The sequence below is a fragment of the Balaenoptera physalus genome (assembly GCF_965194825.1).
Source record: "Balaenoptera physalus genome assembly, chromosome: 5".
Classification (NCBI taxonomy): Eukaryota; Metazoa; Chordata; class Mammalia; order Artiodactyla; family Balaenopteridae; genus Balaenoptera; species Balaenoptera physalus.
In genome coordinates, this window is record NC_138884.1 from 97642048 (window position 1) to 97663852 (window position 21805).

A 21805-nucleotide genomic window follows, 5' to 3' on the forward strand; every position below is an offset into this window, starting at 1 on the left:
AGAGAAAAGGGAACCCTAGTGCACTGTTGGCGGGAATGCAAGTTGGTACAGCCACTACGGAAAACAAATATGGAGGTTACTCAAACCTGCTCTCCACAGAGGTCTGCCCTATGAGTTGGAGGCAGGGAACTCCTGACTTCTTGGCAGCATTCTTCTGGAATTTAGCATCTGCAACACAGAGCTGAGGAGTATGAGAAATACTGGTTACCTGACCCTCATATAGAGATACTGCAGCCCTTGACTAGAAGTTATAGGGAAAGGGAACCCCATCTTCCTGGCCACACTCAGCTGAATTGAAGCTTCCATCATGATGATCTGGGGGTGAGGGGAGGGAGAGAGTGCATCACGACTCAAGTGCTACAGACTGTTCTGAGATTTAGTAGCTTTTCTTGAATAAATGTTTTTTGTTTTTGTTTTTGTTGCTGTCTTCATGTATGGCCTTAACACAGCTTCCAGATACTTTAAATATTTTTGTTTTTTAAATAATTTTCACTGATTTTGACTTTTCTGCTAGGGATGGTTCTGTGGACCTCCTTGTGATACAATACCAAAACTAATCATTTCCACTCAATATTTCTTAAGTATGGAAACAAACATTAATATATAAATGAAGCATTAACTTTACTGTACATTCAAAATTTTACTGAGTACTAAGAATTAGGTACCAGGCTACATATTAGCTAGATAAGTAAATAAACTTTTAGATTTTTGTATTTTCCAACTTTTAATTATGTTAAAGAATGGGATTTTAAATCTTTACTGTTTTTTAAAATTAAAAAAAATTAATGGCAGATTTGAAATCACCGAAACTTCCTTAAAATTGTTTCCAGGGTTATTTCAAATTTTATCTTTATAAATAAATTTTATAAAATCGTTGGAATTTAGTTCTTGGAATATATGATTAACTAAACCTTCTTGAGAGAATCTTATTTAACTCTTTTCTTAAACAGACACACAACTACCACCACTATTACCAATTAGAAACCTGCTAATCCAGACAGCTGGGACTGATTTACATTTAATGAAGCAGAAATTGTCATGTGGAATCTAGATATTTTCTCCATGACACATGCTGACATTCACTCAAAATCAAATTATTAATCTATCTATCTATCTATGTGTGTGTGATCTTTAAAAAAAAGTATATCATTTAAGCAAGTCTACATAAATTTCATATTTCCTATTTGTGATAAGATGTTTCTATTTTAGTAGATATGAAAAAGACCTAGGTAAATCCAAACACCTACAATATCAGCATATGAAATGATCAAAGAGTAATCACAATGCTTCAAACTGATTTCAAAACATTTAATTTTTTATTCAAGGCCTTTAATAGAAAACTATCATGTAAAATGCTTTCTCTGAACATCCTGGGATGACTGAAATATGAACTGGACATTCAATTTAAGAATCCGTGCCTAATCAAAAACTCTACAAACAATAAATGCTGGAGAGGGTGTAGAGAAAAGGGGACCCTCCTACACTGTGGTGGGAATGTAAATTGGTACAGCCACTATGGAGAACAGTATGGAGGTTCCTTAAGAAACTAAAAATAGGGTTACCATATGATCCAGCAATCCCACTCCTGGGCATATATCTGGAGAAAACCGTAATTCGAAAAGATACACGTACCCCAATGTTCATTGCAGCACTATTTACAATAGCCAGGACATGGAAGCAACCTAAATGTCCATTGATGGAGGAAAGGATAAAGAAGACGTGGTACATATATACAATGGAATATTACTCAGCCATAAAAAAGAATGAAATAATGCCATTTGCAGCAACATGGATGGACCTAGAGATTGTCATACTGAGTGAAGTCAGTCAGACAAAGACAAATATCATATGATATTGCTTATATGGGGAATCTAAAAAAAAAAAATAAGGTACAAATGAACCTATTTACAAAACAGAAATAGAGTCACAGATGTAGAAAACAAACTTATGGTTATGGGGGGGAGGGATAAATTGGGAGATTGGGATTGACAGATATACACTACTATATATAAAACAGATAACTAATAATAACCTACTGTACAGCACAGAGGACTCTGCTCATACTCTGAAATGACCTGTATGGGAATAGAATCTACAAAAGAGTTGATATATATATATAAAAAAAAAAATCTGTGCATATACCTCTCCTGGTTGGAGCAGATATGTAGCTCTTATTCTCCTACCTAGTCCCATGTAAGAACAAAAATTAACTTTATCCCAAACTTAGAACATTTAATTTGATAAAAAATAAACATAGTGAATTTCAGGAAGATTCAGTTAACAAAAGAGATATCTTCTAAAGTATCCTGAGTTAGAGAACTTAAAACAAGAACATTACATATTTTAATTTTTCAACTTACCTGATATAAATAATCTTCAAATACAAAATAATAATCATCATTGCTTGCTGTCAATTTCACATCCTATAATTAAAAGTAGAGAGCACTGAAGAGAACCTAAATGAATATGTCTATAGTACTAAGACATAAATGCAACATCTAGAAATAATACTGCAATGATTTTACTTTTATGTATGATTATAAACTTCTCAATTAGATTTTATCATTGGAATTATCACAGGTAAACTTATAAATTTACTTGGCTCATATAAGTGATACATTATTTGACTTCAAATTGTTCACACTTTTTTTGGTTCCATTAGTAATTCTTTATTATTTATTTCAATTTTATCTCCTTTAAATCTAATATTTAGGTGTCTTAAAATTAGAAAAGGAGATGCAATCACAACATCCAAAAGCAACCATAACAATCTGGCCTCAAATTACTGTTCCAATCTCATCTTCCACTATTCAAACCCACATTCTTGCCATTCCCTCAAAATACCAAAAATCTTTCATGTTTTTGTGATTATTCACTTGCAAGTCATTGCTTGTTAGCAAACAAACAAACAAACAAACTAGACAATGTTCATCTTCAATCTCACCAGCAAGAAAACATACATAGTAGAAATATTGGAACAGTTACAAAGAAATATTGCAGAAATCTATGATAATATTGCTCAACCTACAAAATTCAATCAGACTACTGATCAAAGCAGCAATTACAGGAGGATGAAATGAGCTGTGGATGACTCTGGAGGTAGTGAATGTGTGTTAAGCTTGGGAAAACTGAAAGACGCAGACTAAGAGAAAAGAAAGGAGCCAGTCTAAGTCACAACGTGGGCAGAGGTAGAGATCACGCAATCTCAATGAGGATGATATTGCCTCTAAGGGGTGAGACTTCATTCCTGGGGATCAAAAACTTTTACATAGTACAATGGTTTGTGGACCTCCAAAGCTTATCCTTACCCACCAAAATCTTATTCTTTGGTATTTAATTTTTTTATATTAGAGAAAATTTTCTCTTTAGGGATAATAATGAAGAAAAGGTTGAGAAACCCTGATATAAACTGACAGATCAACTGTTCATCATAGCAAGTGGTGGAAAACTGTAGATGGTGTGGATTCAAGGCAAGTTTGTGGAAAAAAAACACAGTCCAGAGAGAACCATTAGATATTTTAGCTTAGGGAGGGTTTGATGGTGTTCTGTATATAAGCATTGCCTTGTTTCATTAATTTCTTTAATCACTAAAATAATTCTACTTTACTTTCAGTTAAATTAAAAATGAGTCTTTGCCAAAGGGACTTGTAATGAAACTTCAAACAATTTTAAAATGCTCATTTCCTCAAGGGTTGACTTTAATAATGTTTGGAGTTGCTCCAATAAGATCAGCAGAGCTCAACTAACACAAGTCAGAAACAACCAGAGACAGATATCTTCCTTAAAACACTCATGTTGTGGACAGTCAGGATTGATTCTAGCAGAACTTATTTTCAATTCTTCAGACACAAACTGTTTACCTCTTTCTCATGACATTTTTTTTTTTACTGATTCTAACTGAAATCTGAAACTGACAGATTTTTTTTTTTACTGATTCTAACTGAAATTCTAACTGTTGGTAGCAAAGAGAACTCTCTTGCTAGCACTCTTGGATTTTTTGAATAACTTCTCTTGTGAGTCTTCTCTCATTTGAACAGAAAGGAGATTGAAGGTCTTAAAGCCCAAAAGATCTCTTAGGCTGTTGCTAAAATAATCCCCTGAGCACAATCATTTGACCTCAAAGTTAATAGTAGTACCTGTGATCCAAATCTATGTAAAAACTTCTGTGAGAGTCAAGACTTTTCATCAGAAGACTGCATCCTCTTAAATTTCCTCATCTTCCCTCTCTGTAGAGCGCAGTGGTTAAAGGTACAGTTGTGAAGTCAGATTACCTAGATTCAAATCTTGGCTTTGCTATTTAATATATGAATTTAAACAAATTTCTTTACTCTTTCTTTACCTCAGTTCCCTCATCTGTAAAATGGTAAAATGATAGTACTTCCTGTTTTGCTACAACACATGTATCAATATGTGGCTGGTGAGTAAGGGATGATGGCAGTATAACATGAAAATTGTGTTGGTTCATAAGCAATTTTTCTTTAAAAAAGGGAAGCCAGAACAGCAGAAGTAGAATTATAACCTTCAGCAGGAAAGGACAAAGTCTTCCACAGGCATGAGCCCTTATAACTGTATTTCAGGAGAGCAGAAAATGAATTATTGCACGGGGGCCCCCTCTCCAGAGAGGCACACCCCCAGCCTTGCACATCTCTTAGCTTCTGCACTTCCTCTTGTGCCCACCTGAACAGCAGCCCCAGTGGCACTGTGCACCACTTCCATCTGCGTTATTTTAGCATTTACACTTTATTATTTTTGTACATTTTTAATAACTCCTGCAGGGGCAGCCTGCCTGAGTTGTCCAATTCATCTCCCACTTATTGTTTCTGTTAGCACTTTAGTTACAAAAGTGCTATTTTTCCTATAAGCTGTTATTTTTAATACATGATTTTGCAGAATACAAGTTTTTTTCCAGGAAAAAATGCATTTATCATTTACAGCCCAAATGCTGGTATCTACCACCCAAGGTAGCTAACAGGATCAGATGACAATCTATATAAAGAGTTTGGAACAATGTATGGCACATAGTAAGCAATCATTAAATGCTAGTAGTCATTGTTATTATTAACTTTGGTTATGTTCTACCCAGACAAATCTTTAGGTTCTTCTCTCCCCTGTTTCTGAGATCTGGAATAATATGCCCTTCTCCTCTATCTTACAAGTTCTAAATCTAAAATCCAAGTCTTTTAAACAACCCAATTATTAATCCAGAATCAGTCATATCCTATACCACGTTTTCAGCATCTGCATCTCGTCTCAATATCAGATGCCTGGAAACAAAAACTCAATGAATCCTTATCATAAAACTTGAGATGTGCTTAACTATATGTCTAGAAACTAAAAGAAATTAAAAGTAAAACATGACTTCAATATAATAAATAAGCAGGCCCTAAAGATTCTGAGACAAATAAGATAAAAAATCCATAATCTCATTTTCCTTTTAGTTTCTTTTTTATGTAGTTTGTGTGGAAAACTTGAATTTATTAAGGACAGGAAATGTTTATCATTCTCTTAATCAATAAATGGGAGGGTCAGGAAAGGATTATGAGGACAGTTTCAAAGGGAAGGAAGATAACACTGAATAGAAACTGCAAATTTTGAAGGTCAAACTTAACTTTGTAACTATAATGATCACTTAAAATTATTTTTCAAGGTTAATACGTATCATCATGCATAGTGCAATCCCTACATGCTGAAGACTAAATAATTGCTTAATGATATTAATGAAATGGAAAAACTATGTATACATTTACTTACTTTATAAATTAAACTGTCCACCAAAAGGTCATGTTGTATCACATTAGTCTTAAGCTGCTCATAATACAAGATATCCTAGATTTAAAAGTTAAACAAACAAAAACATTAAAAGTCAATCACATTTTAAAGTCAGCCTCAAATAAATAATGCCTTTAATAAATAATGATCATTAATAGTATTATAAACACTAAGAGGATAAGGACTTTTTTTAAAAAATTTGTTTATTTTTGGCTGCATTGGGTCTTTGTTGCTTCGTGCCGTCTCTCTCTGGTTGCGGCCATCAGGGGCTACTCTTCGTTGCGGTGCATGGGCTTCTCACTGCGGTGGCTTCACGGGCTTCTCATTGCGGTGGCTTCTCTTGTTGCGGAGCATGGGCTCTAGGTGCGCGGGCTTCAGTAGTTGTGGCTCGCGGGCTCTAGAACACAGACTCAGTAGTTGTGGTGCACGGGCTTAGTTGCTCCGCAGCATGTGGGATCTTCCCGGACCAGGGCTCGAGCTTCTATCCCCTGCATTGGCAGGCGGATTCCTAACCACTGCCCCACCAGGGAAGTTCCCAGGACTTTTTTTTATTCACTACTACAGTCTCCATGCCTGGCCAATAGTAGATGATCAATAAATATACCGATTCCCATCCCTTAGGATAAAATCTGGTACCTGGTGGGTATTTAATCAATGTTTGCTAAATTGATTAACTGTAATTTAACTTTAATAGCAAAGGCAGGACTTCCCTGGTGGTGCAGTGGTTAAGAATCCGCCTGCCAATGCAGGGGACACGGGTTCGAGCCCTGGTCCAGGAAGATCCCACATGCCACAGAGCAACTGAGCCGCGTACCACAACTACTGAAGCCCGAGTTCCTAGAGCCTGTGCTCCGCAACAAGAGAAGCCACTGCAATGAGAAGCCCACGCACTGCAACGAAGAGTAGCCCCCGCTCACTGCAACTAGAGAATGCCCGCATGCAGCAACGAAGACCCAACGCAGCCCAAAATAAATAAATTTATTAAAAAAAGAAAAAGAAAAATATAGCAAATGCAGTATTTATTAAGTAATTACTAGGTGTCAGGAACTGTTTTACACATGAGTTAATCTATTTAATCCCACTACACATGAGTGAATCTATTTAATCCCATACCAACAAAATAAGACTGTTCAACAATGATTATTATTCCCATTTACATTTGAGAAATTGAGGCCCAGAGAAAGAAGTAACTTGCTGTCCAAGGCCACAAAGGTAGTAAGATTTGATCCCGGAAAAGCCCCAAAACCTATATAAAGACCCAGAATGACTACACTATACTGCCTTTCTAATATCTAAATTATTATAAAATAAAAAAGTTTAAACATACTAAATCAGCCCTGGTAGTAAAAGTAATCATAGAGTATACGAAAAAAATCAGGGTTTTTTTTTTAGATGAAAAATCCTTTATTACTCATTTTTTAGTTCAAAATATAATGATTATAACTATACAGAATCCTATGCAGTTAACCTGTATGTGATTTAAGCACAGCTTGAGAAGGTATGTAAGTTTCCAAGAGATAATGAGAAACGCTCTCATCTCATCTGGCTAATGGACAATAATAAGGGTTTAGGACTTTTAATGACATTGATCAATAGAATCAGCAGTGTACTTTTCTTTACATCTGAGTCCAGGTTTTTAAAAAAGTAAATAAAAATCAGTTATAGCACAGGGAACTCTGCTCAATATTCTGTAATAACCTAAATGGGAAAAGAATTTGAAAAAGAATAGATACATGTATAGGTATAACTGAATCACTTTGCTGTACACCTGAAACACACTGTTAATCAATGATACTCCAATATAAAATAAAAATTAAAAAAATTGTAATAGCAAAAAAATCAGTTTTAAAAAAATAAGAGAATATGGTATTATATTAGAAAATCTAACTCTAAACAGTGATAAGATTTGGCTAATGTTTAATTTAATAGAGAATAAGAAATAAGAAGGAAGAGAGGAAAGATAGGAAGAAGAGAAAAGAGGAGGAAAGGAAAAAGAAGAAAAGACAGGGGAAGGGAGAGAGGGAGTAGGGACATAAGACGTAATCCAGTTAAGCATCAGGCTAATAGTTGGTCGGGGTGTTCATAATAAATAATAAAGGTTGAAAAAAAAAGGTTAAGACTAAATGGGTAGTGGTTGTGTTAAAGAGAGCTGGAAATATCATCTCACTACTTCAGCTGATCCCTGTGTTCCTCCGAATCCCTCCATCCATCTCTTGGGCATCTTAGCCCTGGTCTCCACCCATATCCAAATACTGCTTGGCTCCATCAGTACACCCCAGTCTACGTGATTCTTTCTGAAGACATTCCCTCAAATAAGAGTTGTGGGACAGGTTCGTCTGGGACAAAGAAGAATGTCTGTTGCATGCAGCTGCCTTGGCAGGGTGGTGTCCAACCCTATGTTTCCTGAAACACGATTTCTTTGTCTTGAAAGATGCTTAATACACAGTTCTCTGATTTGAGGCAAAGTGCTCTTTGCATAAAGATAATCTGGGGATTTACTGGCTATTTTTAGTCATTTTAATTTTAATTAAAAAGCCTTACTTTGTTCTCATTCATGTTGTTTTGATTTCTTACCTAAAGCAAAATTATTTTACTATTTTATTTACCTTCTATTGTATTTATTAAATCCATCTCTCTGGCTAAAACAAAAAAACATTTTTAAAGTCAGGAACAGCACCTAATTCAAATACCAATCCTTGACAACTGGCAAAGGGCATAGTATTATACTTTAATGTCTTCTAGGGAACACAGTGGAAAAGCTAAGATGCTTAGAGTTATGTCTCTTTTTAAAAATAAAATGAGTTTAAAATTACAAACTGATATATGACCATTAAAATAAGTGAAACAATAAAGCTGGATAAAGAAAAAGTTAATAATCTTTTCTTCTTCCCTCCCACCACACTGAAGAAACTAATGTTATTTGTATTGTATTTGTAACATTATTTGTAATTTTTATTCTTCCATACTTTTCTCCATGCTTATACAAATATATAATCATATTTAAGGGTTTTAGTTGTTTTTTTTAACATAAAATAGAATCATTCTATACTTATTTTTCAGTTTCTAGTGTATATCATGGTCATCTCTCTATGTCTTTTTAATAACTACATACACTTTAATATTTTTAAAGCTGTGCTACAGATGTATCACAATTTATTTAACCATTCCCCTATAGATGGCTACTCAGGTTGTTTCTAGTTGTTTGTCACTACAAATACTGCAATAAATATCCTCATGCACATATGCTTTTGTATCTATGGGATAAACTGGCAAAGGTAGGATTGTAGGCTGAAGGCCATACACACACACACACACACACACACACACACATATATATCTTTAGTTGGACTACAAATTGCCTAGCTACTTTCCAAAAAAGTATCAATTCAAATTCCCACCAGCAACCCATGAGAGCACAAAGTTTACCTATATCCTCACCATTTTAACTTTTCTATGGATGAAAAATGGTTATTTTATTGTTGTATTAATTTGCACTTTCCCAAATACTAATAAAGTTGACATTCTTTCATATGCTTACTGGTCATTTGAATTTCCACTTCAATGACTTACATATTTTTCTATTAGATTACATTTATTTTATTAATTTGTCAGGCTCTTTATTGATAATGAGGATTAACCTTTTGTCATTTGTGTTACAAATACTTTTTCTTCAAATTAATACGTGGTGTTTGATTTTTGTTTATGGTATACATTGACAAATTTTTAAAAATTCTTTATGGCTTTGGATTTTCTTGCTTCCCTTAGGCAAGGCTCTCCTACATCACATGTTTATACAAATATTTTTCTAGTTTTTTCTAAAATTGATATTTTTAATTTAAATGTTTATAACCTACCTGGAATTTATTTTTATATATGGTAAGCCAAAGGTCTGAGTTTTCTTTCAGAAGGATGGCTTTCAGCATCATTTATTAAATAAACCATGCATTTCCAATTGAAATAAAACTCCAACACCTCCCTATCAGAAATAGATTCAGCAGGCAGAAAATCAGTAAGGTCGAAGTTGAACTCAACAACATCATCAATCAACTGGATATGATGGACACCTGTACACTACTTTATCCAATAACAGCAGAATACACATGCTTCTCAAGCTCACACGGAACATTCACCAAGATAGACCACATTCTGGGTCATAAAACATAGCCTTAACAAATTTAAAAGAATAGAAATCATACAATGTCTGCTCTCAGACCACAGTGGAATTAAACTAGAAATCAATAACAAAAAGATAACTGGAAAATCCCCAAATACAGGGAGATTAAGCAACATACTTCTAAATAACACATGGGTCAAAGAAGAAATCTCAAGAGAAAGTTAAAAATATTTTGAACTAAATGAAAAGGTAACTTATCAAAATTTGTGGGATGCAGTAAAAGCAGTGCTTAGATGGAAATTTATAGATTTGAATGCATGCATATATTAGAAAACAAGAAAGATCTAAAAATCAATAATCTAAGTTTCCACCTTAGGAAACTAGAAAAAGAAGAACAAATTAAATTGAAAGTAAGCAGAAGAAGAGAAATGATAAGAATTAGAGCAGAAATAAAATGAAATTGAAAACAGGAAATCAATAGAGAAAAATAATTGAAACAAAAAGCTAGTTCTTTGAAAAGATCAATAAAACTAATGAGCCTTTAGCCAGGCTAACTAAAAAAAAAAAGAGAAAGGACACAAATTACCCAAATCAGAAATGAAAGAGGGTACATCACTACAGATCCTATGGACATTAAAAGGATAATAAAGGAATACTATGAACACTTCTCTGCCCACAAATTTGATAACCTAGATGAAATGGATCAACTACTTGAACAAGACAGAATTTGCTGAAACTCACACAAGAAGAAACAGACAATAGGAATAGGCCTACATCTATTAAAGTAATTGATTTAATAATTAATAGCTGTCTAAAACAGACAGTACCAGGCCTAGAGGGGCTCATTGGTGAATTCTATCAAACATTTAAGGAAGAAATTCTGCCAGTCTTCTACAATCTCCTTCAGAGGACAGAAGCAGAGGGAATACTTCTTAATTCATTCTATGAGGCCAGCATTACCCTAATACCAAAGACATTATAAAACAAGAATTTATGAAATATAACAATTACCAATAATATAATAGGATATTTCAAGAGTATTTTGTATAAGCTTTGGCAAAATAGATATTTAACAATAATAAATTAGGATTATAAAAAGCAATCTTTGAAAAGCAAAATAGCCCAAATTTTTAGCATTAGAGAATATTTAAATTTTAGTATATGTATCTATTTTATATTTTATGCAGACTTACACTATCTCTTTAACTAAAGAAAAAAGGAAATATACTCTCAGGAAGTCAAAGAACTCACAGAACAGTCCTAACAGTTTATACTTAATTGTTCATTAAGCATTTAGATGAGCTGGCCATTTCCAGACACTCACTGTACAAGATACTGACTTTACAGATGATGAAGAAGAAAAAAATCCCTGTCCTCAGGTACTCAATCTAGAAAGGGAGGCAGCCAAATAAAGTAAGAAGTATGGTATATGTTTCTCCATCTTTAGGTCTTTGCTCCTGCACTGGTTATGCTGGGAGAAAAATGAAGGAAGTATCTAAGAGTAGCAGTGATGGAGTTGGGAGAAGACAAGGTAAAGGAGATGATAGGAAGCCTTCTCAAAAAAGGTGATGGAATAAACTGTACATGAAAGAAAATTAGAATATCCAAGAAGATAATAGTCTGACAAGGTTTTTTTTTTCAGGGAGAGAACAGCATGGTGGGAAGAGAGACAATTCAGCATCTCTTGGATGACCACAAACATATTGAGGTAAAGATTATACCTTTTCTTTTAGATATCATGAGTCTGATACACTTTCAGACCATGTATTAGAGTTCTACAGGAAACTGGAAATAAAAGTTTTAGGCTTAAGACAAAGTTTGGTTGAAAACAGAGTTGAAGCCATTATGGAAAAGGTGACTGTGGATGAGACAGTCCAGGGAAAATGTGCAGGGTGAAAAGAGGATCAAAATTGAATTCTGAGAAATACAAGCACTTGAGGTCTAGCAGGCGAACCCAAATGCAGACTTAAAAAAAAAGAAAAAAAAAAAGAAAAAGAAAAAGAGGGAAAGAAGAACTAAGAAAACAGGATGAACTAAATTAAAGACCAAGAATATTTCAAGGGCAGAGTAGATAATAGTATCAAATGCAGTAGATGTAAAGACTAAAATGTATCCACTGTTCCTTGGTAACTTTAGCTAGGACAGTTATAGTCATGTAGCGGGGTGTATGCCAGACTATGGTAGACTGAGTGATTAATGGGGTTAAGGAAGTAGGAGCATCTAGCATAGATTTTTCTTGCACAAGGTTTAGATGTAAAAGTAGAGGCAAGAACAGGTGCTGATGCAAGTAAGTTTACATGTTTGGTGGAAGGAATTTGAATGAGTTCCTTCTGATGACTTCTGTTTTCTCTGGTTAGGAGAAGGTGAGATCTTTTGCTAAGACTCTGAAATAAGTGGCTGAGGAGAGTGAAGGACAGAAACAGGCACTGGGAAGACTAGGTGAGCTGACCAGAAAGATCTAGGATGGTCAGGCATTATTGCAGACCTTTAGGTCAGGTTGTGGAGAACCTTATTGCGAAATCACTAAAGGAAATCTTAAATGTTAATACTCATCTTGGCTATCTTATCAGTAAGCAAGAACCTAGAGCAAAGTATAAGACAATTTTCTACTTTTAATTAGCAAACTGAAATTAAGCAAAAAAATTTAAATATGAATGTTTACTATATATGGATATTTTGATCCAGAGATCTAGAGAGCTGTAGAAAAGAAAATATATAAAAGCAATTCTTTTAAACTTATCACATATGTTCTTAAAAAGAGAAAAAAATCAAAGTTAAATAATGTTCTAGTAAAAGTACTAAATAAATTAACAGCTAGGAACTTAAAGCATTAAATCCCAAGTCTTTCTATTGAGGTAAGAGTTTAAAAATAGCTTTATGAGTGTGAAATTTGAAATATTCCATTTATCTCTCTAACTCCTCAACTATGATGCATTTGTATGTGCAGCTTATTTTAAGTGATTGAAAAGTAATTGAACAAAAAGTTCTGATAAAGTACTCTTCATAAGAAGTAAGTATTCTCCCTCTCTCCGTCTCTCACTCTCTCCCCCTCCACCCTCTAATGTACCACCTACAACAATTATTTCGGAACCACTATAGTTTGTCCAGGTCACACTTTTACAGTGAAAATAAGTGTAAGTGATAGAAAATGTTTTATTCAATAAAATCAAGATTGCCTTCTGATCATATTAATTTCATTTACAGATTTGTCATTTTGAATATAGAAAATCAAGATAACTTAACTCCAGAATTCAAGTGTAAAAACTGCCTTTGAACTTTATACAATCATTATCTGGGATTACTACTTTTATTCTACAACTATACTTCTGGAAAAATTCTAAATCTATTTTTGAAATGGTAGTAGTTCCTCTGCAGAGACAGGACTTGCTAACTTAGCTCCTGATCAGTGAAGTTGGTAGGTCATCTACACAGTTAGGTCAGGACAAGAATTACTACCTCTTCTACAAGAGTTGATACACTCACAAAAAATGCCCAGTGTACACTCAAAACTGTTTTGTAAACTGTTACTTTTAAAGTGTCACCTCAAAACATCAGCAGTATCATTTGGTTTAAAACTGCTCTAAAATAAATCACAAGGTTCATTCTTTCAAAAAGGAAGCAAGTGATTTTTGATAGTGCTGTTCAGAGTGCAAGATTTAAAACACTCACACACACACACACACACACACACACACACAAGCATGCATACATAGTTTGCAAAGGTTACAGGTGTAGTTTTTATAATATATGTTAATAATGTTTGATTTTCTTAAAAACTGCATTATTATAAATTAAAATTAATTTATAACATAATTACATGTAATATGTAATTATTATTGCTACCATCAATGGTGACCTGTTACATCAAGTACTGTGTTAATAAAAGACTCACATAGATTTCATTTAATTCTTTCAACCACACTGGGATATAAAAATTATTACCTATATCTAAGTATGGGTAAGTTGCAGTCTGAAGATATTTAACTCACTCAATGACTTATTTCAAATAAGTTGAGGGAGCTAGGAGTTGAAACTAGGTCATATGATTCTAAACAAAACCCATGTTTTTAACCGCTAGGTTAAGGAACTATTAGTTTGCTATTTATTAAAATCTTTAAATAGATGACTTATAGGATCAGTGAGCTTCAGCAAAAAAAAAAAAAAAAAAAAAAACTTCTCCAAAATATTTCAAAAAGAATCAATGTCTTAGAGTTTTTTCTTTACTGAATCTATTACCTGTCTGTTGGTGATTTCTCTTCATATTCATTTTATTTCCTAAAATAAAATGTTCTTATGCTTAGAAAAATAACATTCCCACATAATCTGTCAATTTTTAAAACCATAAAAATCGTGCATATTTTGAAAGTAACTGTAGGGACAAAGTAGTCGTTTACATATATCAAGCTGCCCATCTTTATTTCTCCCTATTATAACTCCCAGTTCTACCACACATCTTCACTGATTTAAATTGGTGGACTCCACTTCTTAACATTTTACTTATTGTTCTGTTGTATGTATAGGTTCACACTATCCAACTAATTATTAATAACAAAAACGTCTATGTTAAGCACACAGTGATTAAATTATATGTTAATCTTATCTCTAAACTACAGTGAATTTGAAAATTAAAAAGGGAGTAAATATTAGACTAAGAAAAAAATATTTCTACTTTGAATGCAGGTCTTTGAAAAACAAATATCAAATCTGGCCCGTCCTTTTTCTTCTTACCTCAGGTTGGCTGGAAATATTCAAAATGAGAGCCCATAATTCAGCTCTCAGTGCTGTGGGACTTCCTTGTCTGATATACTGTTGGGCAGCAGCACTATCTTGTTCTGATAGAACTGTCAAAAGTATATTAAAATCTCATTAGAAAATTCATAATGTAAGAAATAACATTGAAATCTTTAAAAATCTTTTGGTAAGCTAACATTTCATCTTTATGTCTAACATAATTGCATCATATCTTGACAATCGTCTTTTACTCTCGGATTTTTGATGTGGCCTTATTTACAGCCCTGTAAGTTTCAAGCCGTAAGCTCCTCCACCTCCTACCCAACCAGGTGAAAGTTTTTAATGTAGGTACCTTGATTTCACTGTGCTTTAACTATAGCTCCATGGATGTGAAACTTGTGATGCATATATAGAATAATTTTTGGATTTCATGATCACATGAAGTCATAGCTACAGAAACCCTAAATTTCTTATGCATATTCTACTAAGTCATGAATGTTCTAGTATTTGGAAGTGGTATGTTATTTGAAGTATTATGACTGAGAATTCTAAAGAATGTAGATATCCATTCTATTAGATGACTTTTTAGCTATCTGCCAAAATCAACAGAAAAGAGGAATTTTTAAAGAAGTAAAAACAAAAAAGATCTGGTAACCTTTTAAAAAGGCCAAAAATTATTCATAAGCAGTCAAGTTCACAAAATTAATATATTATCCTTTTGTTTTCATCTTTATGTTAATGAAAATACTAGCTATTAAGTCTGGAAATTAAGCGCCCCTCCAAAACAATCAAACAAAACCAAAAAATAAAAACAAAAGAAGAAATACTAGACAACTGCTGATATTTGTCAAACAGTTTTGTTTTCTTATATTTTCTTCTTAAAAGAAAAAGGAAAAAAATCTTACACTAAATTAAAATGAAACAAAGGGACCACATGATAACTTGCAATTGTATTTTATGAAAATATCAAATCATACAAATGCAGTCTTCTAAATAAATAGGATTCTGAAAAATTGAATAGGGAGTTTAGAACATGATAATATAATTGCCATAGAAGATTTATTCTGACACAAAGACTTACCTGCACTTCATATTTCAAAGACAAAACAGGATTTATAAAAATAAGGAAAAGAATCTTAAAAAGATGGGGAAAATTTATTCTCCAGAACGCTAACAGCTGCTTCAGTTATTAAGCCCTACCATGGTGAACAGTCGCTGGGAAGTGTGACAGTTATTATTTTCTCCTGATGCAGGAGCATATTCCTATTAACACTAATGAGAAGGGTGTGGGCACATCAAAGAGAGAATCTGGCTCTTTGATTTTAAAATGAAATTCTACTGTTGAATGGATTAAGCTAATATCCTTGAGAAACGCGTGCCTGCATTTATCATTTCCTTTTTAGTGAACCATCTGTGTACTTCTTTATCTGACATTTATTGATAAAGCCAAATTGATGCATTTCCCCTCTTTATAAAGATTCCCATTGTTTTATCTACATTGTTAAATTTTATTCCTTTTTAGGTCTTTAGCTTCTCAGAGATTAAGTTTTAGTTGAGGGTATACGATACAGACATTTACTTGAGACTATCTCATTTTCAGAAATTAAAATAAGTATAATCAAAAGCTTACCTTTTTGCCCTATACGTACATGCTCATTTTCAAAAAGTTCTAAAAATGATAAAATAAAATAAAATTATTAGACACAAATATAATCAGCCACATTTAGAACAATATTATGTAAATTTTTTCTGGTGTTGATGCTTTTAATTATTTTCAAAGCTGAATGGCTCTCCAGGAAACTATAAGAATATTTATCTTTATATGTAGAAAAATCTTTTTTCTAAGTTATTTCAAGTTTGTAGAAATGAAAAGGAAGTATATTTAATCAGAAGAAAAGATTGATAAACTAATTTTCCTTTGTTAAAATAATATAGAATATCTTCTCACAACACAAATGTTTCTGTCCATTCATCTTTAACTTTTTTTCCTAAAAACAAAACAAAACAAAACTTATTGATAGCTTTATTTGAAAACCCCTACTTCTACTCTATTCTACCAAAAAGCAAATCTAATAAAAGCCTTAATACTATGTAGGTAATCCCACTATACGAATGCCATTTAAAAAGATTGTATGGGAGAAACAAAGATTTGTTTTTAAAGTACCAATCATAATGGAAAAAACCTCCTAAACTAGATCATATTAAAACCAAGAAACATCTGTTCATCAAAAGATACCACTGAGAGTGAAAAGGTAAGTCACAGAGTGGAAGACTATATTTGCAATACATATATCCAGCAAAGGACTTGTACTTAGAACATATAAAGCACTCCCGGTAAGTCAATTTAAAAAAGACAACTATCTGACACAAATAGGCAGAAGCTGTGAACAGGTTCTTTACAAAACAGATAATCCAACGGACCAATAAACATATGAAAAGATGCCCAACCACATCAGTCACCAGAGAAATGCAATTAAAACCATTATGAAATACACACCCATCACAATGGCTAAAATGAAAAAGACTGACAATTCTAAATGCAAAGGAAATGGAGCAAATGAGCTTCTCATACAAAGGTGGTAGGAGTGTAAATCAGTACAGCCATCTTGGAAAGTCAAAACAATCCCTCAAAAGCTATGTAAAGCAATTATACTCCAATAAAGACGTTAAAAATAATAATAATAATAATTTTTTAAAAAGCTAAACAATCCCTCAAAGGCTAAGAGGGAGCGTTAAGTGCTATCTCTCAACAAGAAAATTAAAATCTTAGATCTTTTGAAAAGTGGCATATTTCTTGCCAAGGCGGGCCATGAGGTCAGTAAGAACAAACTGCGCATTTGCAAAATAAAGCAGAAAGAAGCTGAAATTTTTGGAAGTGTTTGTGCTGCCCCTACAACAGCAAAAATGGTCTCTCGTTCATGACAAAATGCTTGCAAAGGCGTCAAGTATGTGGCTGGAGGACATGTCACAGAAGCATATCCCTGTTCATGGCAAAATGATGTGTGAAAAAGCACTTAGCCTCTGTGAATACTACTGTGACGGGGTTGAGGAGAATGAAGGAGTTTAAGGCTCGTAAGGGATGGCTGGCTAACTATGTAAAGTGCTACAGCCTCAAGAACTTAGAGATCATGGGAGAATCAGCATTGGCTGATGCCAAGGCAGCTTCAGCATTCTCAGAAGAGCTCAAAAAACTTATAGAAGAGAATGGCTACCTTCCAGAGCAAATCTTCAGTTGTGATGAAATGGGCTTGTTTTGGAAGGAGATGCCCAATCGTACTTATATCCATAAGAGTGCAAAGCAGGCCCCAGGGTTCAGGGCCTGGAAAGATCACCTTAGGCTGGTGCTGTGTGGCAATGCAACAGGTCACCTGATCAAGCCAGGCCTCATCTACTGAGCAAGCAATCCCCAGGCCCTTAAGAACAAAAACAAAAATTGCCTGCCCATGTTCTAGCAATACAAGAAGGCTTGGGCGATGGCCATTTTGTTCTTGGAGAGGTTCCATCAGTGCTTCATTCCTGAAGTAAAGGGATGAAGAGAAGGGGCTGCCATTCAAGGTCCTCCTCATAACTGACGTTCTCTGCTTCACTGGCGAGCATGTGGATGTGATGTTCCTGTCTCCCGCAGCAGCGCACTGAGGTGAATTAACACCTACTTCGCCTTCAGGAGGTTTCGTGCTGCCCCTGATGCTAACCCTGACTGAGCAGCATTATCGATTTACGAAAGAGCTTCACAAGTGCAGGTGCAGTTTTGCTTCCTGCAGAGGCTGTAGATGCCTTAAGGCCTAAGAGCAACAATGCATGCTGGAGGCAGTTCTGGAGTGAGGTGATCAGTGATTTCAGGGGCTTCTCCACTACTGACACAGAAGTCAGTAGTATTTTGAATGTTGCAAGGGAAGTTTGGTGGGGAAGGCTTCTCTGACATGATCAAAGACAATGTTGAGGAACATACAGAAGAGTATAGAGAAACCCTTACCAATAAGGAACTTGAAGATCTGCTGAAATCCTCTAAAGATGATGGTGATGGTGATGATCATGATGCAGAAGATTTAGAGGAGGTAGAGCCATCAATCTGGACACTTGGAAAATTTGCAGCAGTTTCTCAAGTATGATTAGAGAGAGAACACACATGTGTGTGGAAGTGGGGATGGGAGTAGCAGGAGGGGGAGGGACAGTGTGAGGAGGCAAGAGATGAGATTTGAACAGTAAAAATAGTGGTTATCCTTGACACAGGGGATAAAGATTGAAAGATGGTAGGAAGGGGCTTCAGTTTATTTATCTGGGTGGTAATTTAATTAGATGTGTCCAATTCATGCAAATTTATTGAGCCATTCTCTTAGAATTTTGCCAACAAAATGACTTACATATGTCTAATGAGTTTTCAAAATTATTTTAAAGACCCTCAGATAAAGAGACAAAATCTAGTTGAACTCTAATAATTGTAACATATAAGATTCTATTCAATAATTAATAGTAACCGAAGAGAGGCAAAAAGCATGTTAGTTGTCAGATATTAAAAAGTTACTATATTAATTTGGAAATGGCAAGATAAACCTTAACCTCACTCTCATTTTCATTTAGTATATGCCATATGGGAGAAATACTAACCAGGAGGCACTTGTGTAGAGTCATCTACACCAAGTTGTCCTGCAGTTAAGCCAAGTTCCACAAAGAATTCTTTCTGAAAAATAACACACAGAATTACCATGCATCTCAGACTTTGCTACACATTATTTTAAAAAATCACCTTCACCTAAACATCAACTTAAATGAAAATCACAATGTAAAATAAATCTTTGCTTCATTCAAATATCTAAAGAAGAAAAGAATACTATTGAACTTTTAAATAGTAATGCTTTAGTCCAAATTTTCCCTTTTTAGGTAACAAACTAATCAGTAAAAGTAAGGAATAATTATTCCGAGGAAAGAATAATAAAATTTAAATCTCTCCTGAAACATACGTACACATACAGCATATGTAGCACTTAGCAATTTTATTTTCTAAATTCATTGTCTAAAATTACCAATATAATTCTGTATCTGTGCTTTCTATGGTACTGTACTTCACTCAGCTCTTAATCAAATAAACACTGCAAATATCCAAAACAACTTAAATTAATTTTTAAGTAAAATTAGACTATCAAGTACTCTGCTAAAATAAGAATAAATTAGATTTATTCTCCAGACTTCCTCTACTTCCTTAATGTCTAAGGAAAGTAATCATGTTTGTCTGTTGTTTTATAAATATATAAAAAACAACCCCATAGTATTCACATTATTTTTATTCCCTAAGTAATTAAATATTTCTATTAATATTTGCCTCAGTGTTTTGTTACTATTCTAATTGCTAAAACCAAACTTCCTTCTCCTTTAAAAAATGGAATTAGTTTTAATCCTTCATAATTATCTATGATTATTTATTTGTGTCCCTCATAAGACAGTTATTCAGCCTAACATACACACATTTCATTTTTGTATCAATTTTAAATAACTGCCCTTATATTTCAATTTTTAACTAAACTACTTTTAATCTATACTTTTAAAAAGCACTGCAACTTATGTTACCAATTTTTAATGACTCAAGTGGTAAAAATTCACTGCTTTGGATATTTTTTACTCTATGTCAGTAGACCTGGGCCCTAATCTCAGATTTCCTTCTCTATTAACATGTATTACCCTTTTTCAACCTCTATCAACGCATATAATCACACCATATTGAAATTATCTTTTGACTGTCCATCTCCTCATTAGCCTGAAGCTCTTGGAAGACAGAGACTATCTCTTACACACACTTGCACCTCCCATTCTTAGCACAGTGCTAAGTGACACATAACAGTGGGGAGTCAGTAAATAGTGAACCACACTACTGAGTTCTAGTTCCCACCTGCTGTCTCTACAACACTGAATTAGTGAACAGGAATTAGTCAGCAACTTCTCTTTAGAGTTAATAAATTTCAGTTTCAAGAAATTCCCTTTTGGCAAGAAAGGGATAGGGGGTTAAGAGATATAGATTACTACATATAAAATAAATAAGCTACAACAATATATTGTACAACACAGGGGATATAGCCAATATTTTATTTTATTTAATTAATTTATTTTTTAATAGATCTTTATTGGAGTATAACTGCTTCACAATACTGTGTTAGTTTCTGTTGCACAACAAAGCTAATCAGCCATATACATACAGATGTCCCCATATCTCCTCCCTCTTGAGCCTCCCTCCCATCCTCCTTATCCTACCCCTCTAGGTCATCACAAAGCACCGAGCCAATCTCCCTGTGCTATGCTACTGCTTCCCACCAGCCAACTATTTTACATTCGGTAGCGTATATATGGCGATGTTACTCTCACTTCGCCCAGCTTCCTCCTCCCACCCCATCTCCTCAAGTCCATTCTCTATGTCTACCTCTTTATTCCTGCCCTGCAACTAGGTTCATCAGTACCTTTTTTTTTTTTTTTTTTTTTAGATTCCATATATATGCGTTAGCATACGGTGTTTGTTTTTCTCTTCTGTCTTACTTAACTCTGTATGACAGACTCTAGGTCCATCTACCTCACTACAAATAATCAACTTTGTTTCTTTTTATGGCTGAGTAATATTCCATTGCATATATGCGCCACACCTTCTTCATCCATTCATCTGTCGAGGGACATTTAGGTTTGTTCCATGTCCTGGCTACTGTAAATAGTGCTGCAATGAACACTGTGGTACATGACTCTTTCTGAATTATGGTTTTCTCAGGTTATATGCCCAGTAGTGGGATTGCTGGGTCATATGGTAGTTCTATTCTTAGTTTTTTAAGGAATCTTTGTACTGTTTTCCATAGTGGTTGTATCAATTTACATTCCCACCAACAGTGCAGGAGGGCTCCCTTTTCACCACACCCTTTCCAGCATTTATTGTTTCTAGATTTTTTGATAATGGTCATTCTGACTGGTGTGAGATGATACCGCATTGCAGTTTTGATTTGCATTTCTCTAATAATTAGTGATGTTGAGCACCTTTTCATGTGCCTCTTGGCCATCTGTATGTCTTCCTTGGTGAAATGTCTGTTTAGGTCTTCCTCCCATTTTTTTAACTGGAGTGTTTGTCTTTTTGAGATTGAGCTCCATGAGCTGTTTGTATATTGTGGAGATTAATTCTTTGTCTGTTGTTTCATTTGAAAATATTTTCTCCCATTCTGAAGGCTG

At 34.2% G+C, this 21805-nt stretch overlaps 1 protein-coding gene and 1 pseudogene across 7 annotated transcripts in view; one reads left to right on the forward strand and one right to left on the reverse strand.

Moving 5' to 3' along the window:
• The window catches only part of LOC309662122 (ras-related protein Rab-5A pseudogene), a 226389-nt pseudogene that overhangs the window by 130256 nt on the left and 74328 nt on the right, over positions 1-21805 (forward strand). The gene's annotated exons all lie outside the window — the stretch shown is intronic.
• TBC1D19 (TBC1 domain family member 19) overlaps positions 1-21805 on the reverse strand; it is a 161348-nt gene that overhangs the window by 54393 nt on the left and 85150 nt on the right. For 5 of the 6 annotated variants that reach the window (XM_082464559.1, XM_082464564.1, XM_082464562.1 and 2 more), the window contains 5 exons: positions 19220-19292; positions 16245-16283; positions 14612-14724; positions 5752-5826; positions 2361-2423 (listed from right to left, as the gene is read on the reverse strand). In XM_082464559.1, the coding sequence (XP_082320685.1) occupies positions 2361-2423; positions 5752-5826; positions 14612-14724; positions 16245-16283; positions 19220-19292 (363 nt within the window). The remainder of the gene's footprint in view (positions 1-2360; positions 2424-5751; positions 5827-14611; positions 14725-16244; positions 16284-19219; positions 19293-21805) is intronic. The other variant, XM_082464561.1, reaches the window with a different exon arrangement.